Source organism: Anabrus simplex, chromosome 6, assembly GCF_040414725.1.
Source record: "Anabrus simplex isolate iqAnaSimp1 chromosome 6, ASM4041472v1, whole genome shotgun sequence".
Classification (NCBI taxonomy): domain Eukaryota; kingdom Metazoa; phylum Arthropoda; class Insecta; order Orthoptera; family Tettigoniidae; genus Anabrus; species Anabrus simplex.
This window is the reverse complement of record NC_090270.1, coordinates 256,416,958-256,440,391: the sequence shown is the minus strand read 5'-3', so window position 1 is coordinate 256,440,391 and position 23,434 is coordinate 256,416,958. Positions and strand designations below refer to the sequence as shown.

Genomic DNA, 23,434 nt, shown 5'->3' with positions numbered 1-23,434 from the left:
AAGTTATATTCTTATAATTATTAAGTCTGATAAAATATTAAATAAGAGAAACATACAATACCATGTGCTCATGTTTTTTCCAGCAACTATACATGAAGAATATTCACAATGAACAACATACCTTGGAACTGTCAGTGGACTGAGATAGTTCGGTGACACTTCTGTTTGTAACACCACTGACTTCCTGCTGGGGCTGTTGGGGTGGTGGTGGCGGTGGTGGAGGAGGTTGCTGAGGCTCATTCTGTCTGCTAGCTGTTCTGCTCCGATGCTGCTGTTTCACAGCCTGAAGAGGAACAAACGATTGCTGAGCAACAACGGCTCTTCCTTCTTGGCGCCAGTTGCTCTGCTGCTGCGTGTGCTGTGGAGACCAGTTCTGTTGCTGTAAAAATAATGCCAGTTACAGACAATGACTGAAGAGAGTGTAAGGGAGAAAAGGAAACTGACCATCCCTAGCATACTGGATGATGAAGTTTGTATGTGTGAAAAAAAAAAAGACTAAGTAACCCATACATTAGAACCTTTAAATGGAATTTCGATGTGTGCATAACAGGATGGGTGAGTGCTTATAATGATAAATCCCATCTAGTTTCTACAACAAAATCATACTGAGGTATGGTCATTCTGGTGGAAAATATGCTGTCAATATATTCTTTGCTGGATTCTGACAATTCTATCTACAACTGGGGCAGTATTTGTAACGAATAGGGACCATTCAGGTGGTAATGAATATAATCAAATTTAGAAAGATAGGAACAAATTTGCACCACAATAAGCACAATGTGGAAAAAGGTAGGGTAGCATAGAAAAAGGAATTCACAGGACAAGAACAAACTTTACAGATAGGGGCTCTCTCAATTGCAGTTATTCTACATCCATTTCTTCCTAGCCCCCAACAAGCTTGTTCCTGCTTCCCAGCTACATCAAGGGGGAGCAGGCAATTATACTCACTGAAGAAGCCTTCAGCCTAGATATTTGAACTGTAGGATAATGAGAACTGTATGTAGCCTTTGTTGACTTAACCAAAGCTTTTGATACAGTCAAATCTTCATGTCTTATGAGTGCTTTATCCAAGCAAGGAGTGCCAAAAACCCATATAAAAATCCTTCAACATATCTATCATCAAAGTAAAGCAAGAGTCAAGCTTGAGTCAGCCAGAAAGATCTTTTAAAATTGGGAGGAGTCTACCAAGGTGCTCCCATATCTCCTATGCTATTCACCCGTCAACTGGAAGATAAGTTTCGGGACTTGGACTGGGATAAGAAATATGGTATTAACATCAATGGTAGAAAACTTTCCAGCTTCTTATTGCCATATTTTCAGAGAATCACTCAGAGCTGAAGTTTATGTTGTGCAGCTTGTATGAGCATAATAAGCAAGTGGGGTTACTAATGAATGAAACTAAGACCATGTTAATGACAAACAGCCTTGAGGAACCAATAACAATGAAAGGAGACACAATAGAATACATTCAAAGCAGGCTGGAAAAAGACATGAGGAGAAGACCAGCTATTGCCCGGGAGAAATACTGGTCACAGCATCATTCTCGAGAATGCTTAACATCAAAGTAATGGACAACAATTGTGTTGAGGCATGGTTCCCAACTATTGGCCTTTCTCTGACAGACTGCCTCTGTAACACTATCATAGGGTTTACTACTGCACAAAAGGATGTATGAAAGACAGTGCGGTCCAAGAAGTGGAAGTGGGCTGGAAATGTAGCAAGATCTAGTCCTCAGAAATGGACAAAGCAGTAACAGACTGGAATCTGAGAGATGGTCTATGGATATGAGGATGTCAGTTGTCTAGCCAGTCAGGGATAGTGAGGTCCAAGATATAAGAACCTGGAAGGAGATGAGGAAGGCCTTTGTTAAAAAAGGGGATTGATCAGACTATGATGATGATGATGAGGTAAAAGTCAGATAAACATAGCAAAAGGGAAGCCATTGTATTTATCCAGTTCCTAAACTCATTGGTAAATCTTCTGTATTAGACTATTCATCACTTGATTGTTCCTTTTCCACTATTTATATTACCCTTATCCTGATGGGTTCCTTTTGTCCTGATTTCTTAGATTTCTGCTACTGTGAAACTTCCCAATGGCAGACACTTATTTTGAGTATTTACAAAATGTCTTGTTATTAAAAAGTCCACACTTTTTGGAAAATCTAAAACACATTTTGGAGACATTTTCCATATGAACAGGCACAGCTGTAGTAAAAAACACCCAATGTTCCATTAATAATAAAATAATAAATAAATAAAGTTCAGTATTTCACTAACTGATATTCTGAACACATCAAAGCTACTCACTTCCGTTTCTCTTTCTTATTCACCTTTCATCACTTCAGTTTTGTCTGTTAATGGAAATATCTTTTACTTTTGAGGCAATACAGAAAGCAATTTATTTTAAGAACTTTAATACAGAAGTCATATGACCAATGTCATTTATGTCAAACATGTGAAAAATTAACACTGATCTGAGGGACTGAAAAAAGAGGCACTAGAAGTAAACAAAAGAACCACTAACTCTCACCTCAATTGAGGGAATCAGATAGTTTGCAACTAGCAATAAACAAACCACTGTATCTGCAAAACTCACATCCTTCAATTGAAAGCTAACACGTCAGTTAAAAATTCCCTGGAATTCTGCAATAGAATAAAAAATCTCACGTTACCGAAACATTACACCCTTCACTCTTTTGACATAGAAAATATGTACGCGAATGTACCCGTCAATAAAACCATCGAAATAGTAAAAAACAATCTTTCCAAATTCAGTAAATTGACTATAGGGGAGATAGAAGAGTTTATTCAGATTCTCAAGTTTACATTAAATAATGGCTTCTTTACTTTTAACAACATCATATACCAACAGAAGGGGCTTCCTATGGGGTCACCGGCCTCGGGAATCCTCGCTGATATTTACGTAGATTTCCTCGAATACACTCACATTATAGGTAAAATTAATGGGATCAAACATTGGACTCGGTATGTGGATGATACTTTTATTATCCTGGATTCTCACATTACTGACAGCAACACCGTTCTTGAATTACTTAATAACCTGGATCCACACATAAAGTTTACGATAGAATCTGAGAACAACAATTCCCTTAATTATCTCGATTTAACTATTATTCGCAATCAGAATAAAACGATTTCTTTTAATATTTACAGGAAGCCCACTCACACAGTAAACACAATCCATCAAACTTCTCTACACCCAGGGACACAGAAGAAGACAGCTTACAATAGTATGATTTTCAGAGCTCTCAAGGTTCCTTTATCCCGTAAGAATTTTAGAAAGGAAATCAACACCATTTATGCAATAGCCGAAGGTAATGGTTTCAGTAAAGCTTTCGTGAATAAAATTCTCAATAAATTTAGAAATAGACCCAAGACCACCTTAGAAAAACAATCTTCCCATAAAGAGAAGTTCACCACATTTACCTTTAATAATAATAATATATATCCTATTTCAAACATCTTTAAAAAGCACAAGTTAAAAGTAGCTTTCAAGACCGTTCACACCAATATAAAAATGTTTTTTAATTCTCATACTGTCAACAGCAAAAAATTTTCTAACTCTGGAATATACAAATTAAAATGCCAATCATGTCTTTCAACGTATATTGGGCAAACAGACGGCAGTTTCAATGTAAGATACTCCGAACATCTTAATGCCCTAAAGTATAATCGCTACTCAGCCATGAGCGAACATTGTAGAGAGAAAAATCATAAATACACAACAATTGATCAAGATTTAAAGATCCTGCATTACGAACAGAAAGGTCCCTTACTTAATATACTAGAGAATATATATATAGATATCGACCAATATAACAATCCCGTCTATAACTTAAATTAAATCAACGAAAAGAAAAATATTTTATTGGAAACCTTTGTCCCGCTCATCTGCGAACAGTTCATTAATAAAAAAGAGTTTCACTACCGACATTCTAGAACAAGACCCGCCCTTCCATCAACACCCTCCTTCCGCGAATCACAACGTCCCTCCCAGTAAGCCACACACAGGCTTAGTTGTCAATGTGACTTGAGACCGACAAGGTCATCTCCATTCGAGACGACAACTTTTAGTTACAAGTAAGTAATATGAGTTTTCTTTTCGTACATCATTTTTAACTTGTTCTTCATCCACTCATATATTCCTTTTTTCTCATTACAGATGTTACACGTTTTATTCGTAGTATTGACGGTCTCACTACACTCCTCAGCATAGTTTTTTATTTAACAGTCAGCAAGATCTATTAGACGAGAGGACTTTGTACCTCAATGTGTTTTTAACTCACTAATCATGATCACTGTCACTTCACATCATTACGTTTTTTAATTTGTTTGTATATTATGTAATCATTGTTTTACTACTGAAGATGGCCTTGAGATTAGGCTGAAACATGTATAGACTTTGCTTCATCTAACAGATGACTTGAATTGTATTGATAGGAGGATTTTATAAATATTTTCTTTTGTAAAGTGATAACCGTCAATACGGAATGAGATTCATAACTTGCAATTGAAAGTCTATCAAACACTTCCAGAGTGCACATTGGTGATCAATTCAATTTTGCAAAATTACTCTAACTAGTCTCCATTACACAGAAAATTATTGAATACTTATTTTGTTGTGTCCACATTCGTTATTGAATATGTTCTCAACTGAGAAGCAATTTCTTAATTATGCCCATGTATTTCTGGGGAAGGATTAAAATATTTTATCAACATCCTCCTCCTTTTCCCTCATCCAGCTCCTGCTGGGTTGGGCCACTCTCTACCTTCATCTCTCCTTCCACTATTCCTCTTCCATCATTTTGTCCCAGTCCAGGTTTCTTCTTCTTGCACTCCTCTTTACTGAATCGATCCACCTTGTCCTAGGTTTCTCCTCTCGCTCTCTTTCCTTAGAACTTTATCATCTGTTTTAGTATTCTTTCCTCCTCCATTCTCTTTACATATCCAAAGCATCTTAGTTTATTCCTATCACTTATCTCATTTATACTTCCTATATGGACTTCCTTTCTAACATCTTCATTTCTTACTCTGTCTTTCCTATTTTACTTAGATATTTCACTTTGCTGGCTTTAATTCTACCTCTTACCTACTTGTCATTTTCCAGATCTCACCCGCGTAAGTCAATATGGGTACATAATACATTTTGTACCTCATCTCTTCACACTTACTTGGTACTTCCTCATTCCAGACAAGGTTTCTTACGCTCTGGCAAAATGCATTGCCCTGTTGCACCCTCCTGCTAATCTCCATGTCCAGCCTTATATTCTGCATTATTTCACTCCCCAGGTATTTGAAACTGTCAACAATTTCAAGGCTTTGATCACCAATTTTCAAAATGCCTTTCCCTTGTCTTTCTCTTGATATCATCATGGTCTTGCTTTTCTCTGTGCAGATTTTCATACCATACTTGTTGTTCTTGTACTTCTTTGCTGTTGGTTGCCCAGACCACAATATCATCTACATATAGTAATGACTTCATCTCCCTATTATGCTTCCTTTGTCTCCTTTACAATTAAATTCAGAACTATTAGAAACAAAAAAAGGTAACAGCACACTCCCCTATCTTAGTCCAGTTTCATTTCTAAAGCATTCTGTGTTTCCAACTGGAGTCGGTATGCTGCTGATAGTATGTACGGACACGAATTGTAGGAAAATGCATATTTCTTCCCTGTTGTCAAAACATCTGCTCACTTACTATGCGAGTTAATTACTAAATTTCCAACCATTTAAACAAGATTTTATGTTGCATGTTGAAAGTTCAGGTCATTCAATTTAGTTGTGCGGTGCTTGTGTATGGTGAAGGCCTTATGTTTGTAAATCATGCCAAAAGCAAAAGTGAGCGACATTGCTAGGTTACATGGGTATCAATGCGAGTCTGAAGCAGATTTGTTAACTACAAACAGTACAATTTTGTATTGCAGTGTGTGTGAAAAACAGTCAGTTGGGAAGAGTTTTCTCAACATTTGAAACACAAAGATAATATTGAATGTTAAGCCTCGAAAAGTGTCCTTGAACAAAAATTGTTAGGTAAATTTTCAAACAGTAACCTTTCACAGTTCTCCTTAAATTTGTGCGAAGCACTTTTTGTGGCAGACATTCCATTGTGGGAACTCACCAACACCACCCTCTGAAATTTCACTGAGCAGTATATGAAGTGTAAACTCAGTAAAATTTGTACAATCTCATAACTGAAAATATTATAGAACAGATTGCAAATAATTTTGTGTGGGTGTCAATCGACAGAACACAAGACAGGGAAGGATGATTTATTGTGAATTTTATCATTGGATTACTCCATAAAAATGAACTAACCACCCCATTTTTTCTTGTGACAGAATGACTTGAAGTTACAAATAGCTATTCTGTTTCCAAACTTTAGTTGACTCCATGAAGTTGCTATGGCTAGAGCCCTGCACAGATGCGGATATCCGCAAAGTTAGTGTCTCGGCGGATACAAACTGAATGCCAGTGTGGATAATTTTGTTGATAACTTCTAAATAATGATGTTTATTGATTTTCACTCAGGTATACTCTTACTTTTGCTTCCAGTTAGGCGACCCTTGACATTGGTATGGGAGAATAGTGATATATAGAGAGACTTGAGGTCATAAAGCCGTAAATCTGACCTAAGCCTAATTGGTTTCTGCCCACATTTAGTGAAAGGAAGGAACAAAGGGCAATACGTTGGTAGATGTTGCAAGGGAAAATCCCTCATAAACCTGTGACTGTAGAGGTTGTGGGGACTGGTGTCACGCCTTTTTATTAATGTTAACAGATTTACCTGTTTCAATATCTTGGGTGTAATATACTGTAGGTAAATATTTATAATATCTGCGGATAATCATGTTCATTACTCTTTGTGACTACTGATATGGGTTATATGATCAAATCTGGCAATGCTCTTAAAGTTATATTTCCAAATATGACACATTTGACTTGTTTTGCCCATGGGTTACATCGGGTTGCAGAAACAATTTGTGCAAATTTCCTGCTTGGGGATAAGCTGATATCTTCTGCAAAGAAACAATATGATAAGGTGCCCTATAGAAAACAAGCATTTAAAGCAGCAGCACCGAACAATCGGAAACAGTTAGGAAGGTAGTGAATACATTTGATCCAAATTCTTCTTCTTCAGTTAAAAGTGCTTAAGATATATTGAAGAATACAGAAGTAGAAACTAACCTTTCTTACATATCGGCACATTTCTGTCACCTTCCTTCCACTATTAATCCTTTGGAAACCAGATGTTAATCAGCCACTGTCTATAAATTAAATTAGGCACATGGATGTGTTTCAATGTAGTGACAGAAAAAGTGCATAGTATTCTTTCAAACATCAGAGGATATAATCAAATGTGTGAGAATGAAGAAATTTTAGCAGAGGAACATTCCGAGCCATCTAGTGAAAACCACTAAAAGCAAATTGTATACGCACCCCTAAGTTTCTGTGAGGTGGAGAGAAGTTTATCGTGCTATAAGGATATTTTAAAAAGCAATGGGAGATGGCTAACTATGGAAAACTTAAAAAAAAAGAAGAAAAAAAAATTGGGATTTGTAAACTGCAACAGAAAATAAGTTGAGAATGTTGAGAACTAAAAATGTGAGTACCATTGTTTATTGAGATTTTTCTTCATTTTCAAGGAAAACATTTCTTAACGCTTCAATATTAAAGCAATTTTGACAAGTTAAAATAATTGATATGGTTTCCACAATATGTTTATTCACAAAGAGTTTATATAAAATTGTCTTAAATTTTTATTTTATTATGTCAATATGTCTTAGTATTTTTTTATACGGTAGAACCTCGATGCATTGATCCCGGAACTACCATTTTCCTGTATTCATCGTCAATTTATTCAGTCCCAAAAGTGTTTCAATGTTAATTTCCCCACATCTAACGTTCCTTGAACTATCGTTTTATTTCACTGATCATCAGAATATATATTTGTCCTCAGCCACAATTTTCCTGCATTGAAACAATAATGGCAAAAGTTTGTTTTAATTTAAACCAACAGTTCAATATCCTAGCACAGAATAGCGGTAAACTGTTATGCAAGAATGTACAAGCGATTCTGATTTGCTGGTCTTGAGCAAGGATCTTGTAGGCTGGAGTGCAGTGCGCAGGTTTTTCATGCGCAACCACCCGTATATAAACACGCCTACGATCCTCCTAGTGCCATATCTGCTTCTTGACCCATTAACCGGCCCCTAGAAGTATTCTTATTTAGAGGAATTAAATCAGAGGCACTGTGAAACTCAGATATGGCACAATTTTCTTTGTTGCTAGGGCTGCCACCTTCACTGAAAGAAAAAGGAAAAAAAGAAAAGGAAAATAATGCAGTCTAAAATCGACATGGCGTACACAAGAGTACTTTTTAATTAGTCACAGGGTGATTAAACGTGATGTACCTTGTGGAGTGTGTGGGATGCTCAAGGCCTGTTGACCGCTTTCTTGCCCCTTGCCTAATTGTCTTGTCACAAGCCGGATCTAACCAACACGGACCAATATTCTTTAGTGCCTAAGTTGGCAGCCTTGCGTAATCCACTGTGACATCATCTGAAATGCACAGTGTTGAATTTCTAACCTCTGTGACATTGTCAAGAGAAATTAATTTCATTTTATGGGTCCTTATTGAACTTTGATTAAACCAAATTAAAAATAATAAGTGAGTTAATTCCACCTTTTCAATACAAATTAGTGTTTATTAAATAAACATTAAATGAGACTAGTTTCGACCTATTTAAAGGTCATCTTCAGCCATATCACATGTAGAACAAAGTATTTGAAACACAGTGGTATTAAAGATGGTCTTAAAACATAGAAGTCTGACACTACTATATAAAATTTCTTTTCTGCTCCAATAATACACTTGTTTCAACTCACATTTTAGCTAAGGCAATACTTAACATATATGCTCAATTGTACGTCTCATCAAGAACATACGTTCAAAGATGACGGCGTGCATGCCGGTGGTTACAAGTGTTCTCCGTGCATTAATTATAGTATTGTTGGTAAAAAGTGCCGTGACCTACGCGAAAAGAGTCACAGTGCATTCGGATAAGTCTTGTGGTGATTTGAAGAAGATTCATGTACTGGAAAAACTGTTGGTAAGTGAGAAATGTTCTCTTAAGTGTCTCACTTGGTGTGGCAGTGGAAGTCTTGGGCTGCTGGCAGTAGGGCAGCCACGTCGTGATGGGGAAGGCAGAGTTGTCAGACTTCCGATCGCTGGGCGGCCACTGTGGTGCCTAACTCTCGCATTAATTGGAGACATTGAATTGAACCCCGGACCCCAGCATTGTACAGTATGTGAAAGCAGTGGGCGTCGTAACCAACTATTTGTGAACTGTAACAGTTGTCCGTCAAGTAGTCACAGGACATGTGCACAAATTTCTACATCAGAATACATGAAATTAAAGAAGGGGGAAGAACATGGACTTGCTGGCAATGCAAAATGCCGCCACTAACAAACTCTTTCTTTTCCAATAGCAGTGACGTTACCAGTGACTCTATAAATAGCTACAACTGTAAATATGTAAATAATAATCTAACTCTCTTTGCGTTCAATGCACGCAGCATTTTACGTCCAGGTAGAAAAGAATATATTCTCGCTTTGCTCTCAAGCCTAGATCCCTCTATTGTGTGTATCAGTGAAACATGGCTTTCAGACACAATTAATGACTCAGAAGTACTACCAGATGCTTTTGTCTTGTTTCGTAAGGACCGGATCCTAACCACAGGAGGCGGAGTACTTATTGCTGCAAAACCTGAGTGTAATCCAACTAGACGTCCCGAGTTGGAGACAACAGCTGAAGCCGTGTGGGTGGAAATTAGGTGCGGTAATAATAAATTCCTAATCGGATCAGTGTATCGTACACCGAAATCCTCGCAAACAATGAACGATGCATTGCTCTCCTCTCTGGAGCGTGTTCAACAAGTGCAGAATAATTACGACGCAATTTATATTGCAGGTTATAAATTTCATTTTCTTTGTCCGTATTGAAGATCTACTTGTGATACAAATTCTTATAATTTTGTTAATCACCACCTATTCAATACAATAAAAATGTAATATAAACTTACATATTTATTAAGATGTTGATATGGTACATGTTTTGCTCCTTTTTCGTGAGCATCATCAGCCAATTATCATTTACTTAAGGTTATATAAGATCATGAAACAATTCTTTTGGACTAAGATTTTGCCTATAACATATTTGTCTAAAATCTAACATTTTATTGATGAAACTCATCTGGTGAACATCCTTTAAAATTATTAAAATAAAAAATAAAAATCTTTTGAGATCTGGCTAGACTTAGACAGATTTTAGACAAATATGTTTTAACTTAAAGACAATTTTATTGTTATATGACTTGTAAATTATTATAAGATTTGTCAATCAGGTTTATAGGCAAAATCTTAATCCAAAAGAATTGTTTCATGATCTTACATAACCTTAAGTAAATGATAATTGGCTGATGATGCTCACGAAAAAGGAGCGAAACATGTACCATATCAACATCTTAATAAATATGTACCGGGCGAGTTGGCCGCGCGCGAAGAGGCACACGGCTGTGAGCTTGCATCCGGGAGATAGTAGGTTCGAATCCCACTATCGGCAGCCCTGAAGATGGTTTTCCGTGGTTTCCCATTTTCACACCAGGCAAATGCTGGGGCTGTACCTTAATTAAGGCCACGGCCGCTTCCTTCCAATTCCTAGCCCTTTCCTATCCCATCGTCGCCATAAGACCTATCTCTGTCGGTGCGACGTAAAGCCCCTAGCAAAAAAAAAAAAAAAAAAAAAAAAAGTAAGTTTATATTATGTTTTTATTGTACTAAATAGGTGGTGATTAACAAAATTATAAGAATTTGTATCGCAATTTATATTGCTGGTGACTTCAATCTGGAAATTACTTGGTCTAGAAATGCTGCCCCAGTACCAAACAATCCTCTTGCAAATAGTTTTCTCTCCACCTTCTGCAACATTTTTTCTCCATCACTTAGTGTTCCAAGCGACTCATATTACTCAAAATTCCTGTTCCACTCTAGACCTGTTCCTTACTAACTCTCCATCATCAGTCCAGTCCCTGGACGTAATACCAGGATTTTGTGATCACCAAGCTACAATTACAACTTTGACTTACAGAAAACCCTCCCCAAAATTCCACTCCAGAACAATACATAATTTTTCCCGCACTAACTGGAACGATCTTTCCTTTCTTCTATCAAAAAATCTTCCTATTTCCCTCACGACCTTCATCAGCGATATAAACATCAACGAGATCTGGGAAAACTGGAAAAAAGTATTTTTGAATGTGTCGATCAAGCTGTGCCGAAAGTTTCCATCTCTAATAAGCGGAAAACTCCATGGATCACTAAAGAGATAACATCGGGTATTCGAAAGAGAAATTGTTTATACAGGAAATGGAAGGAAAACCCAACTGACAGTAGGTGGGAGAAGTACAGACTGGCTAGGAACAAACTCAAATCATTAATCCGTGATGCCTACAGTTCATATATCCACAGCCTTAGTTCCAATAGTAAAGAGCTATGGGCTTTCATCAGAAACAAAAGCGGCAACAGTGCTCCATCCATTTTCAAGTACAACGGACTATCAGTTTCCTCTCCCCAAGAAATAGCAGACACGTTTAACAGTAAATTTAAAAATAACTTCACCACGGCTGACAAGGATGAAGACATGTTCACTACAAGGACAACCCCTCCGTTTCCACCCCTAACTAGCTTGTACTTCACTGCTAACGAGGTTGCAACAAGTCTTCGGAGAGCTAGACCTCATGCTGCGAGCGGCCCAGATAACGTGCCGGCCAGAATTCTCCATTGCTGTGCAAAAGCATTAGCACCTTCTCTTTGTGCAATATTTAAATTTTCAGTGAATAGTGGTCAGAAGAATGGAAGAAAGCAAATGTCGTTCCAGTATTCAAAGACGGTGACAGGGAAAATGTAGACAACTATCGCCCAGTCTCAATTAGATCTGGTTTATGTAAATGCATGGAACCCCTAATTGTTAAACATGTGCTGGATTTTCTGAATGAGAGAAACCTGTTGAATAACAACCAACATGGATTCCTCCCTGGGAAATCCTGTACTACACTTTTAACAGTAATTGAAGGGTCAGGAAAAAAACAGGTGTCACTTTTTCATCGAAATTGAGATATTGTTACAGTCCGCTTCAGAGTGATCATGCTCATCTACTGAGAGGTCGGAAATGAAAAAAAAGCAGGCGAGTCAGGAGAAATTAGCACTCAAAGTTTCGCTGTTAGGGGAAAGAACTAGGGAAGTCAAGCACAAAAATTGCTTTTTCTCAAGTTGTACAAATACTGACTCTCCTGCTTTTTTCCCCTGACCCTTCAATTGATGAGTGGCAACATTCTCTGAACCAGTCTAATATATCCCAAGTGGATTGCGTAACTCTCGACTGGAGTAAGGCCTTTGATCAGGTACCTCATCAACGACTGTTGTTAAAATTTAACAAGTATGGCATTCAAGGCAAACTGCTGGCATGGTTTCGATCATTCCTGGTAGGTCGGATGCAGAGCGTTGTGTTCAGTGGGGCCAGGTCAGAACAAACCTTAGTCACCTCGGGCGTGATTCAAGGTAGTGTGATAGGACCGCTTCTGTACACAATATTTACGCTGGATCTGCCAGGTTGTGTAACATCTTCTATGGCACAGTATGCTGATGACACTATCATTTACAGAGCCATACGCAATGATAACGACGTAAATAAGCTACAGTCAGATCTGGATAATGTGGCTCTGTGGTGCCAAATAAATAGAATGACTATAAATGTACAGAAATGTAAATATATACGCTTAACGAAAGCAAGATCACAGTTACAACACCAAATTTCACTATGTGGTAAAAACTTGATGCCCTGCACCTCAATAAAATTGCTTGGCATTCACATTTGCAGCAATTTAAAATGGAACAAGCGTGGAGAGGAAATATGGCGCAAAGCATACAGAGTCCTGGGATTCATCTGCAGATCTCTACTGGGAGCCAGGAAGAAAGCAGTTCAGACAGCCTATTTGTCATTAGTACAGCCAATACTGTTGTATGGGCTTCCTTCCTGGCACACTACTACAGTGGAGAACATGACGAAACTAGAGAGAGTTCAACGTCGAGCAGAACGACTAATTACTCAACACAGTCATTTAAATACAGCCAGGTCACTGCTCTCCATAACATCCCTCTGTAAACAAATAGATATTGTTTTCCTGAGAAAATCCTTCGCAGGTAACATTCATACAAACCCTTTCAACCGCTTACAGCTGAACTATCGTTCCGCTCAAAGAGGTCAAGGTGTGTCCCTTTTCCCTCCATTTGCAAGAACAGTATCATATCAAAGTGGCTTCTTTAATCGTTCTGCTCGGCTGTGGAATGAACTCCCACCACAGATGAAAGAACTACCTCCAGAGAAATTTTGTAAAGAGGTAAAAAGGAGGTACATATAATGAAACCTTCTGTACATAATATAATTTTTCTACTGTGTGAATTTTCAGTATGAGTGAGAGGACGGATGAAAGTTTATGTGATCCCGAGTGAGTGAGACTGTACTGTATGTGGGTATGAGTGAGCCGGCCTAGCTAAAGTATATGTGGGGATTCGAGAGAGAGAGAGAGAGTGTGTGCGCGCGCGCACGCGCGCGTGTCGAATTACTTGAATCTTGACCATGTATTGTGAGTAGTATGTAAATATGCCTGTAAATATGGTAACTGTATATAAACACACTATGTAGAATGTAATTGTATATTTGAATATTGTAATTTTAAGTGGTGATGGGGGCACTTTCGTGTATGTGGGGCTATGCCCTTTCTCCATTCACCATCCATAAATTGTACCCACAATTGGTGGAAAATTAATAATAATAATAATAATAATAATAATAATAATAATAATAATAATAATAATAATAATAACAATAAAGTGTACCTAAGCTTCGCAGTGATATGAATAATATCAAATGATGACTTCTCCTGTGTTACAACAACATTATGAATATATGCCTAATTCCACATCTCATCAAGACTGTGAATTTCAATTTATATTTACGCTCTTGAATACTACAAAGAATATAAAAGACTTCTTCTTCTTCTCATATATTCCTACAGCTAAGTGAACTAATTTCTTACAACAAAAGTGTTTTCATGAAATTCTAAAAACAACTTTTCAGTGTCAAACTTTTAAGTTTTAAAACCATCTCTGTGACATTGTCCAAGCCACGCTGTGCTGGATCTCTAACCTATCTTCCGCAAAATGCAGGTTATCGCTGTAATATTCACCTATAGCATTAATCTGCAATAAGAGAACTGGCCTTAAAGGTTTTCAATTACAGTATTACGAGACGAAAAGAAACGGCGTAAAAATCACATTTTTTATTTTCATTGCATATATCACGGTTGCAATATTTTGTTGCTATTTTGTATAGTATGAGCATGTCCAGCTCCATTGCTAAATAGTTAGCGTGCTGGTATTTGGTCCAAGGGGTCCTGATCGGGTTGGGGAATTCAGTTTTCTTTGGTTAATTCTGACAGTTCGGGGACTGGTTGTGTGCGCCGTCATGAGCATTAAAATTCATTATAGGTAGAGGCTCATTTTCCTAAATGCACAGGTCATCTATCAGGCGTCAACTCGAAGGACTTGCGACACGCCTCTCCGGACACCACACGGCATTATTATTATTATTATTATTATTATTATTATTATTATTATTATTATTATTATTATTATGAGATTTGCATTAAGAAAAGTGTCCAAATACAGTATCCATATTTCATTATTTTGCTTACCCCTTATTTTTAAGTTTCCACAATTATTTTCTCACATCAATAGTCATTTTCTGCCTCCCTCTCCCTTGAAAAACGATGCATCGAGGTTTTACTGTATACGTATACTTGTGCATTATAGAAGATTTCAATGCATAATTGCATACATATTAAAGGGATCATTAGAGCATAAAATTCCTGTCCCCAATCACATGTGTACCAAGTTTGGTTGAAATTGAAGGTTTACCTTTAGTTGCAGTCATTTTTAATTGTTTAGCTTCAATGATATCTTTACATAAAGATATCACTCCTTAACCGCATGCAACCCGCAAAGTACAGAATGTATTGTGGGCTAGGGTAAGTCTTCGTCTGCAATTATTGGAGTGATCATTTAATGATTTGATTTTTATGATTACTCAAAGTTGACTGAACTTAGAGACCTATCCATGCTTGATGATTCACCGGCAAGTAATTCCAGAGAGAATAAAACAAAAATGAAGTAAATCGGTCCAGTAGAATGGATGGATGGACTGGACAAAGCTGCTTTTAGGAAAGATTTTTAATATATAGATTATGACCTTCACATTCTGTTGGGCAGGCAACTCACTCAATCATAACTGTCACACAGTTTGCTTACCTTCCCCTGATATTTGTAATCTACTAGTTTCACCTTTGTGTAGTCATAATGATTGTGCTGCCTGGTATTAGCTGTATAGATATGTGTTGTGCAAAATGTCTGGCAATTACTATTTGTTTTTATTGCCAGTTGTGAGTATAACTTTCTTGGACATAATACTTTCTTCCTGCTGCACGGATTCCAATGTTCTTGACGTCTTCAATAATCCTAAGCTTTTCTTTAGCCTTGATCGAACAATTACGAGAATTCGTAGCCATACTTAGTATGTGGTTCACACTTCACTTCTAATGTGCTACTAGTGCCAACAAACCGAGGCCAGACAATGCTACAGCATAACGGAATCCATTGTTTGAGCCAAAGCAGTACCAATCTTATTTCAAATGATGCACACTTTACTCTGCTAAATAAAAAAAATAAAAAAATTACAACACATGGAGTATTCACGTATATATGGTATGTCGTTGTCTAGAAGAATTTGCAATTCAGAAGTGTCTGTTAGGAGAACTTTCGCTGTACTTGTATAAACTTTTATTTATCTTGCATTTCTTCACAATCATTCTTCCGAGAAACCAATGGAATAAGAATCAACAGACTTCTCAATTTATGGACTATTCTTGAGAAATTTGCTGATCTTGCTTTGTTACTGATTTATTTCATTTGTGAATTGAATCATCTTCTCACCAATCAATTTCTTACAAAATTAACTGCTTCCAATGAAAACTATTTTTAATTTTTCTCCTCATCTCTCATATTTGTACAGGACACTGAGAAAGGCCCCCCGTGGCATATCCTAGGCAATGTTCGTTAGCAGATCAACTAACTTTCTCGATACCGAGCATCTTCCAAGTTTCTTCAATACCCTTGAAATGAGTAGCTTTTCTAAAAATCTGCCATTTTCAGGGCAACATAAATCAACTGAATGTCACTGAATGTTGAAGGTTTCTCATCAAGCAAAGCAGTAGTACTGTCTGATATGTGTTCAAAAACCAATTGCGACATCATCTGTATCCAGGAGACCCACCGTCCTGCTGATCAGCGGCCACCAGACATTCCAGGAATGCGACTGATTTATTCATGGTCCAAGGTGTGTATGGTAGGGCTAGCTTTTGCCGACCTAGACGGAAAATCTTGTCCACAGACATCAGTGAGAAGGAAGATACTGAAATTCTAACCGTAGAAATCAAAGGTGTCACCATGACATCATTCTACAAACTACCTTTACAGAATGATCATACTTCAGAAACGAATGTAGAAAAATTGTTTGTTGTAGGCGACTTCAACAGTCGCAGTATGAGCTGGAGATATAGTAATGCCTATTGCTCACGGTAAAATGTTTCGTAAAATTTGTTGTACAATTAATTTTATAAAAATTTGGTGAAAACAAGTTGTGTTGCTCACGGTAAAATGATTTTATAAAATCCGTGGAAGCATCAGGATGGCCATCTATGAACTCACTTCTGAACTAAGATGTGTATGTGTTGCCATCTATCGATAAACTTTTAAACCAAGAATAAGCAATTCAACTTACAGTGTGTTTGAGAGTATGGCTCCAACAAACAAAGCAAAACTTGCTGCTTTAGCCGCAATTATATGCTGTACAGTGGTAAAAAGGAAGAAAAGAAATGCCAGGAAATGCTGGACTCGGGATTGAATCAAAAGAAGAGAAGAAGGTAGAGGATTGCTGTCCTTGGTTGAAAATTAGTTGAGGTTAGAAGACCAGCATTCATATAGGAATTAGGTGATTGTGTTTTCTGCCTCTCTTCTTGCATTTTTGTTGTGGTAAGGTGGCGTTTTAACTTCGTACAAACAAGAATATTTCTGGTATTCGTCAGTAAAACACTTTAACAGCTTCCTTAGTCCACCCGGATCCTGCCATTTTAGAAAGAAGTGTTTGTTTACAATCGAGCTTCACAATCTTCTCACGACATAGCGCCAGCATCATCGTGATGTCAGCTTCGCTGATTGGTTCATTTCGTAAAATTAATTTTACGGAATAGAACATGTCCTATTTTATGAAAAGTTTTATCAAAGGTTTTATAAAACTTGAATTTGACCATGAGCAACAGAAATTTTATAAAATTTCAATACTGTACAATAAATTTGACAGAAAATTGTACCATGAGCAGTAGGCATAAGACTAATGGAAATGGGGAAGCTGCTGAGTGATGGGCAGAAGCAAATGATCTGAGTGTCATATACAACTTCAAATAACCCAAATCATTCACAAGCAGGCATTGGTCTAGACACACTAACCCAGACAACATCTTTATAAGTACCAGTGTGGTCCAGCTCCATGGCTAAATGGTTAGTGTACTGGCCTTTGGTCACAAGGGTCCCGAGTTTGATTCCCGGCAGGGTTGGGAATTTTAACCATAATTGGTTAATTCCCCTGGCACGGGGTCTGGGTGGATGCGTCGTCTTCATCATCATTTCATCCTTATCATGACGCGCAGGTTGCCTACGAGCGTCAAATCAACAGACCTGCACCAGGCCGCTCTGGAGGCCACACGCCATTATTATAGTACCAGTATAAGAACTCAATGTATTTAAACTATGGGCGACTGTTTCCCACACAGCCAACGTCAACCCATAATGTGCAAAATTACATCTGGCATTCATCCCCTGTACTCATCAAGTCAACCCACTTCAATTTCAATAAGGCTGATTTGGAGAAGTTCAAACTACAACTGGATTCTTCTTTTGAAAGTATTCCCACCAACTGTAAAGGATACAAAGACTTCACTACATCTTTAGAAGAGATCTCAAAAAAGATAATTCCTAGGGGCACATGAAGAATGTATATTCCAGGACTGAGGAGGAAGAATTGCTACTAAAAGAACTCTATGCTGCCTACTGTATAAATCCTTTCTCTGAAGAGGTTACCAACATATACAAGGTCAGTGAACTCATAGGTGAAAGAGAGAAAAATGACAGATTATCATCTCCAAGATCAATATGTCAAAGAGTAGCCAGAAAGCATGGACAACATTTCACCAACTACCGTATTTGGTATTAAAAAACACCACGTAGGCCACCATAGTGTTACTCAAGATCAAGTGGCCCATCAGCAAATCATGAATGGAAAGCCTGATAAACCCATGCAGAAAAGACTCCCACGTCTCACCCAGCTAGTAGTTGGTCAACCTTTTTGTCTGGATATACCACTCGCCCATGAGGAAGTTAGAAACACCATTCAACAGCTCAAAGAAGGAAAGTGTGCAGGTCTAGATTGTATAAAGAATGAACAGATCATGAATTCTGGTGCAATGACCTTGGAATGGTTAACTAATTTCTTCAATTTTTGTATCCGTTCTGATATGATCTCCCAGAACAGGCTTAGGGCAAAAGTGGTGGCACTCTTGAAACCAGGTAAGACACCAAACAACCCAAACAACTTCCTGTTTGTCCCGGGTCACTTTCTTTAACTGTTTGAACGCTTTATACTCAATAGAATGACTTCTCTTGTAGACAGTAAGCAGATTAATTAACAGGCAGGATTTAGACCAGGACGACCTTGCACAGACAAAGTGCTGAACCTTACTCATTACACTGAGGATGGATTTCAGAAGGGCCTTGTAACTGGCACTGTTTTTGTTGACCTGACTGATGCTTACAATAAGATAAACCACCAACTTCTCATATGCAAGTTGTTTAGAATGACTTACACGAATCATTCAACACCTGTTACTGAACAGATGATTCAAAGTGACACTTCAAGGTAAAGAAAGTCACAGAAGGAATTGTGTTGGAACTCAGTCCAGATCATTTCGGGAAGTAAAATCCAGGCTGCAAAACTGCTTCAATGAATTGTTCTGTATCACAAGGACAACTACCTTAATCCGAATCATAGGAAAACCAGGTTGCACTCTTCCGTCTACGTAATTGTACCGCTAATCACAAACTTAACATCAGTTGGGAAGGAAGGCAGCTTGAGTTAACTCCTGTTGTCAAATACCTTGGAGTTCAGCTTGATTGGTCTCTTACTTTTAGAGCACATTTTCATTTTATCAGTATGAAGGTCAGAGCCAGAAATAATCTACTACGCATGCTAACGGGGTCAAGCACTGGAGTACATCCAGCAACTGTACGAACTCCGGCCCTGGCACTTTCTTTCTCTACAGCTCAGTATGCTTGTCCTGTCTGGGTCAACTCTGTCCATTCCAAGAAAGTGGATATTACTTTGAGTGACATGTGCAGTGCAGTTTCTGGCTGCCTCAAACCAACAAACGTTTGAGAAGTTATATACCACACTTGTGGCATACCTCCACCTTCAATCCGACAGCAAGTAGAAGCTGAAACTGATAAACTCAAACAAGAGGTTGGACAACAGTCATCCTTTCTATGATCAAGAAGTAGAAAAACCGTATCTCAGATCACGGAGAAATTTCATTAATAACACCAGGCAGCATCAGTCGCACCAAGTGTTCTTAGGAATCAATACTGGCAGTAACAGTCCACACTATCTGACTGAAATCGGACAACAGAGTAAACTCCAGCATATACTTCACAATCTCGGCCTGTGTGGAAGAACCTGAAAAGGATAACTGGAATGCCTAGAATCAGAACTACATTCAAAAGATGCAATTCAAGATTTACAGCATCTCTTTCACTGTCCAAACTGCCCTGTGGAAACCTAACTTGAATACTTCATTAGAGTCAGTGATAAAGCTACTGTGGCTGCTTCATACTGGAGGGCTTTCAACATTTGAATCATCAGGACACACTAGAAGGATTGGAGGATGTGTTAAAAAAAAAAAAAAAAAAAAAAAAACCACTACTACTATACAGTATTTGGGCAACTAAAGAATAGAGTTCTTTGGAAATTCTAAGTTCCCATGAAGGGAATTAGATTCTTTTCCACCAATAGAGCATATCAAAAATCAGATCAAAAATTAGATGGATGGCTTTTCCGGCGTTTGCTCTATTAACCAGCGCTTCGTCTTAGGTCTGACACTAGACTCTTCAGAGTGGGATGTGTCAGACCCCACCCACTGACGCTGGGGCGCATGCAGGTGAACTTATCAGAAGCTTATTTATGAAGCACATTCCACTCTGAAGAGTCTAGTGTCAGACCTAAGACGAAGCGCTGGTTAATAGAGCAAACGCCGGAAAAGCCATCCATCTAATTTTTGATCTGATTTTTGATATGCTCTATTGGTGGAAAAGAATCTAATTCCCTTCATGGGAACTTAGAATTTCCATTTGGAATTGCTAGGCGGGCATTAATTCCATTGTGGAGTTTTATCTCCCGTATGCAGTTATCAGACTGTGCTTCATAAATAAGCTTCTGATAAGTTCACCTGCATGCGCCCCAGCGTCAGTGGGTGGGGTCTGACACATCCCACTCTGAAGAGTCTAGTGTCAGACCTAAGACGAAGCGCTGGTTAATAGAGCAAACGCCGGAAAAGCCAGCCATCTAATTTTTGATCTGATAGAGTTCTTTGCCATAAGAGCTGAAGATCTATATGAGGAGAAAGCCATGCAGATGGCTGATATACCATGGACGGTTCATGCTAATCCCACTGTGTCCCTTTTCTTCTTTTATGTTTGTTCTATCTTCTACGCTCTTCGTCTTCTGCCATCATATCACATTTTTTCTTATGCTTCTCCCTTTTCTTATATTTATCTGTCTTTCTCCTAATCCTACACTTCCTACATCAATAAAGAAGAATTCTCAGCTTGCTGTCTTGAGGGTGGATGCCTCTCCTCCCACTGAAGCCCAGAAACACATTGTATTTATAAAGATATCAGCATGTGAAGATGTGGAGTTGGTCCTTGTCCTTTTATGTTTCCACCTCTGCCCTTGTCTCACCTTTCTATTGCTTCTTTCGTCCCCGCAAGCATATCAATATGCTTACCCTTCAGTGTTCCTATCTTTCTTTTATTTTTCTATCATGGATGATAAGTATTACATAACATTAGTGAAAACCACAGGTTTCTACATCGACTGATTTTAGAAATGCAGAGATCTTAACACAAACATATTGAAAGCGGAGTAACTTAACTATGCATGCAAAAATGAGTAAATATTCAAAGTGATTCTAGAACAAGATTCTTTAAATGTATCTATAAAATTATTTTTAGGAATGAAAATCTATTAAAATAAATAAATAAATAAATAAATAAATAAATAAATAAATAAATAAATAAATAAATAAATAAATAAATAAATAAATAAATAATAGTACCGGGAGGTACACCTCTACTCCGCTCATTCAAAATAACCACCCTAATAAACTCTTCTACTGATCAAAAGGTGACTGATACTACACGAACTTGGAAGATGTCACCACTAAGATATTAAGTAATTGTGTTGTTGTGAAGTTTCCTAAACTGATTGAATTTCTCCTGGTTTTGTTTGCTATACATCAAGAAGTTTGGACATTTTTCCACAGATGTCACTACCAAAAAACTTTGATCATGCACTCTGGTGCAAGGTGGAAGAACAAAGAAATTTCATATTCCTAGGTTTTGCTAACTGAATCTATGTTCATTTATTTTTGGGTTGGCAACACTTCCTTTTCTTTCCGCCAGTTTTGAATCTGGCCAATGAAAAATTTCTATAATTAATTTTCAACCTATCACAGGCTTCTTGTTCAATTTTGAGTGTAACTTTTGAACTTAACCAATAAAATTGAGAGGGTGTGTAAGGATTAGCCCAGAATCCTCTCTAACCTTCCCTGAGGGTATATAAACTGTGGCTTTTCATGTTTCCTTTTCAACTGATCATCGTCTTTCTGTGTGTGCGTTAAGGCAGGAGGTGGGGCCGCCACTTTCTTCGGTCAGCAGAACATCTATAAGGTAATGGCCACGTAAAATCTATCTTTCTTGCTACCTCCGCAGCTTTATTCGAATGGGAGGTCCAAATCTTTAATTATTTAACAATACTTTTCTAAAATGTAACTTTTCTTTCGGCTAATGTAAATAAAATCTTTAACTGTAAATCGGGGGTAGAGAGTGTTACCCTCTCGAGCTCCCCTTCATCTGGGTTTGAGGTGACTACGTTTTTGTAACTGTGTTCTCCTGTAATGTGTTAAAGGAATTTCCATGCGAGCCACCTCAGTAGTTTGGGAATAGCCCCTGTTTCATCGGCCGAGAGCCCTGTAGGTTTTGATATTTCATTATCTGGAGCGCAGTGTTCGCCTCCATTCAGTTTGTGTTTGGGCCATTTATTTATCCTGTTCTTTTTTCGCAAACGCCCTGTAGGTTGGGTACGAGATACCTGTGTAATTATATTTCAATTTGTAAATAGTGCCTTGAGAGGCCAGAGATTGTCAGATTCTCATGTAATGTTGCCTTGAGTAGGCTGGGAAAACTGAGAGCCTGTCAGCTCTTTTTCAAAGTTTTGTAACAGTAAAGTGTGCCTTTGGGAGGCTAGATATTGTGATTTAGGGAGCAAGTGCTCTTGAATTAAGGGATTTCTGCCCTTAACTAAATAATACCACTTCCAATTGTAAATTTGTAAACTAGGGGCTTGTAGCCCAGAATTGTCAAGGTCTGAATATTGAATTTTCCAAATTATGAAATTGTCACTGTATCTGATGTTTCATTGTTATGAAAAAATGTTAAGTTTGAAGTTCTAAAAGAAATATAACCTTCAGTTCAAGTTTTAAATTAATTTTGGTATTGTAGATAGACATATTCACCCCGGCACCTTCTTTAACCTCTTTCTGCTCCACGGGTATCCCCGTAATAATAATAATAATAATAATAATAATAATAATAATAATAATAATAATAATAATAATAATAATAATAGTTTAACACTGCAATCATCATCTGAGGATACTTCCAGTAGACTAGGTAGGACATGTGTGAACAATATACTTCAATCTGTTTCTGTCTTTACGAAGCACTTCTCTAATTATATCTTCTAACGTGTCTCCCCTTTTTTGTTAATCATCTTTAATTTAGTCCAACTACCCCTTCCTAAGACTGGACTACTTCTGACTGGTCTATTTCCATCCAGGCCCATCCTCTCCAAGTA

General features: G+C 37.7%; 1 protein-coding gene across 1 annotated transcript in view; it reads right to left on the bottom strand.

Moving 5' to 3' along the window:
• Positions 1–23,434, bottom strand: part of pcm (pacman) — a 668,873-nt gene that overhangs the window by 25,987 nt on the left and 619,452 nt on the right. Inside the window, exon 33 of the mRNA XM_067150369.2 lies at positions 122–379. Within this exon, the coding sequence (XP_067006470.2) occupies positions 122–379 (258 nt within the window). The remainder of the gene's footprint in view (positions 1–121; positions 380–23,434) is intronic.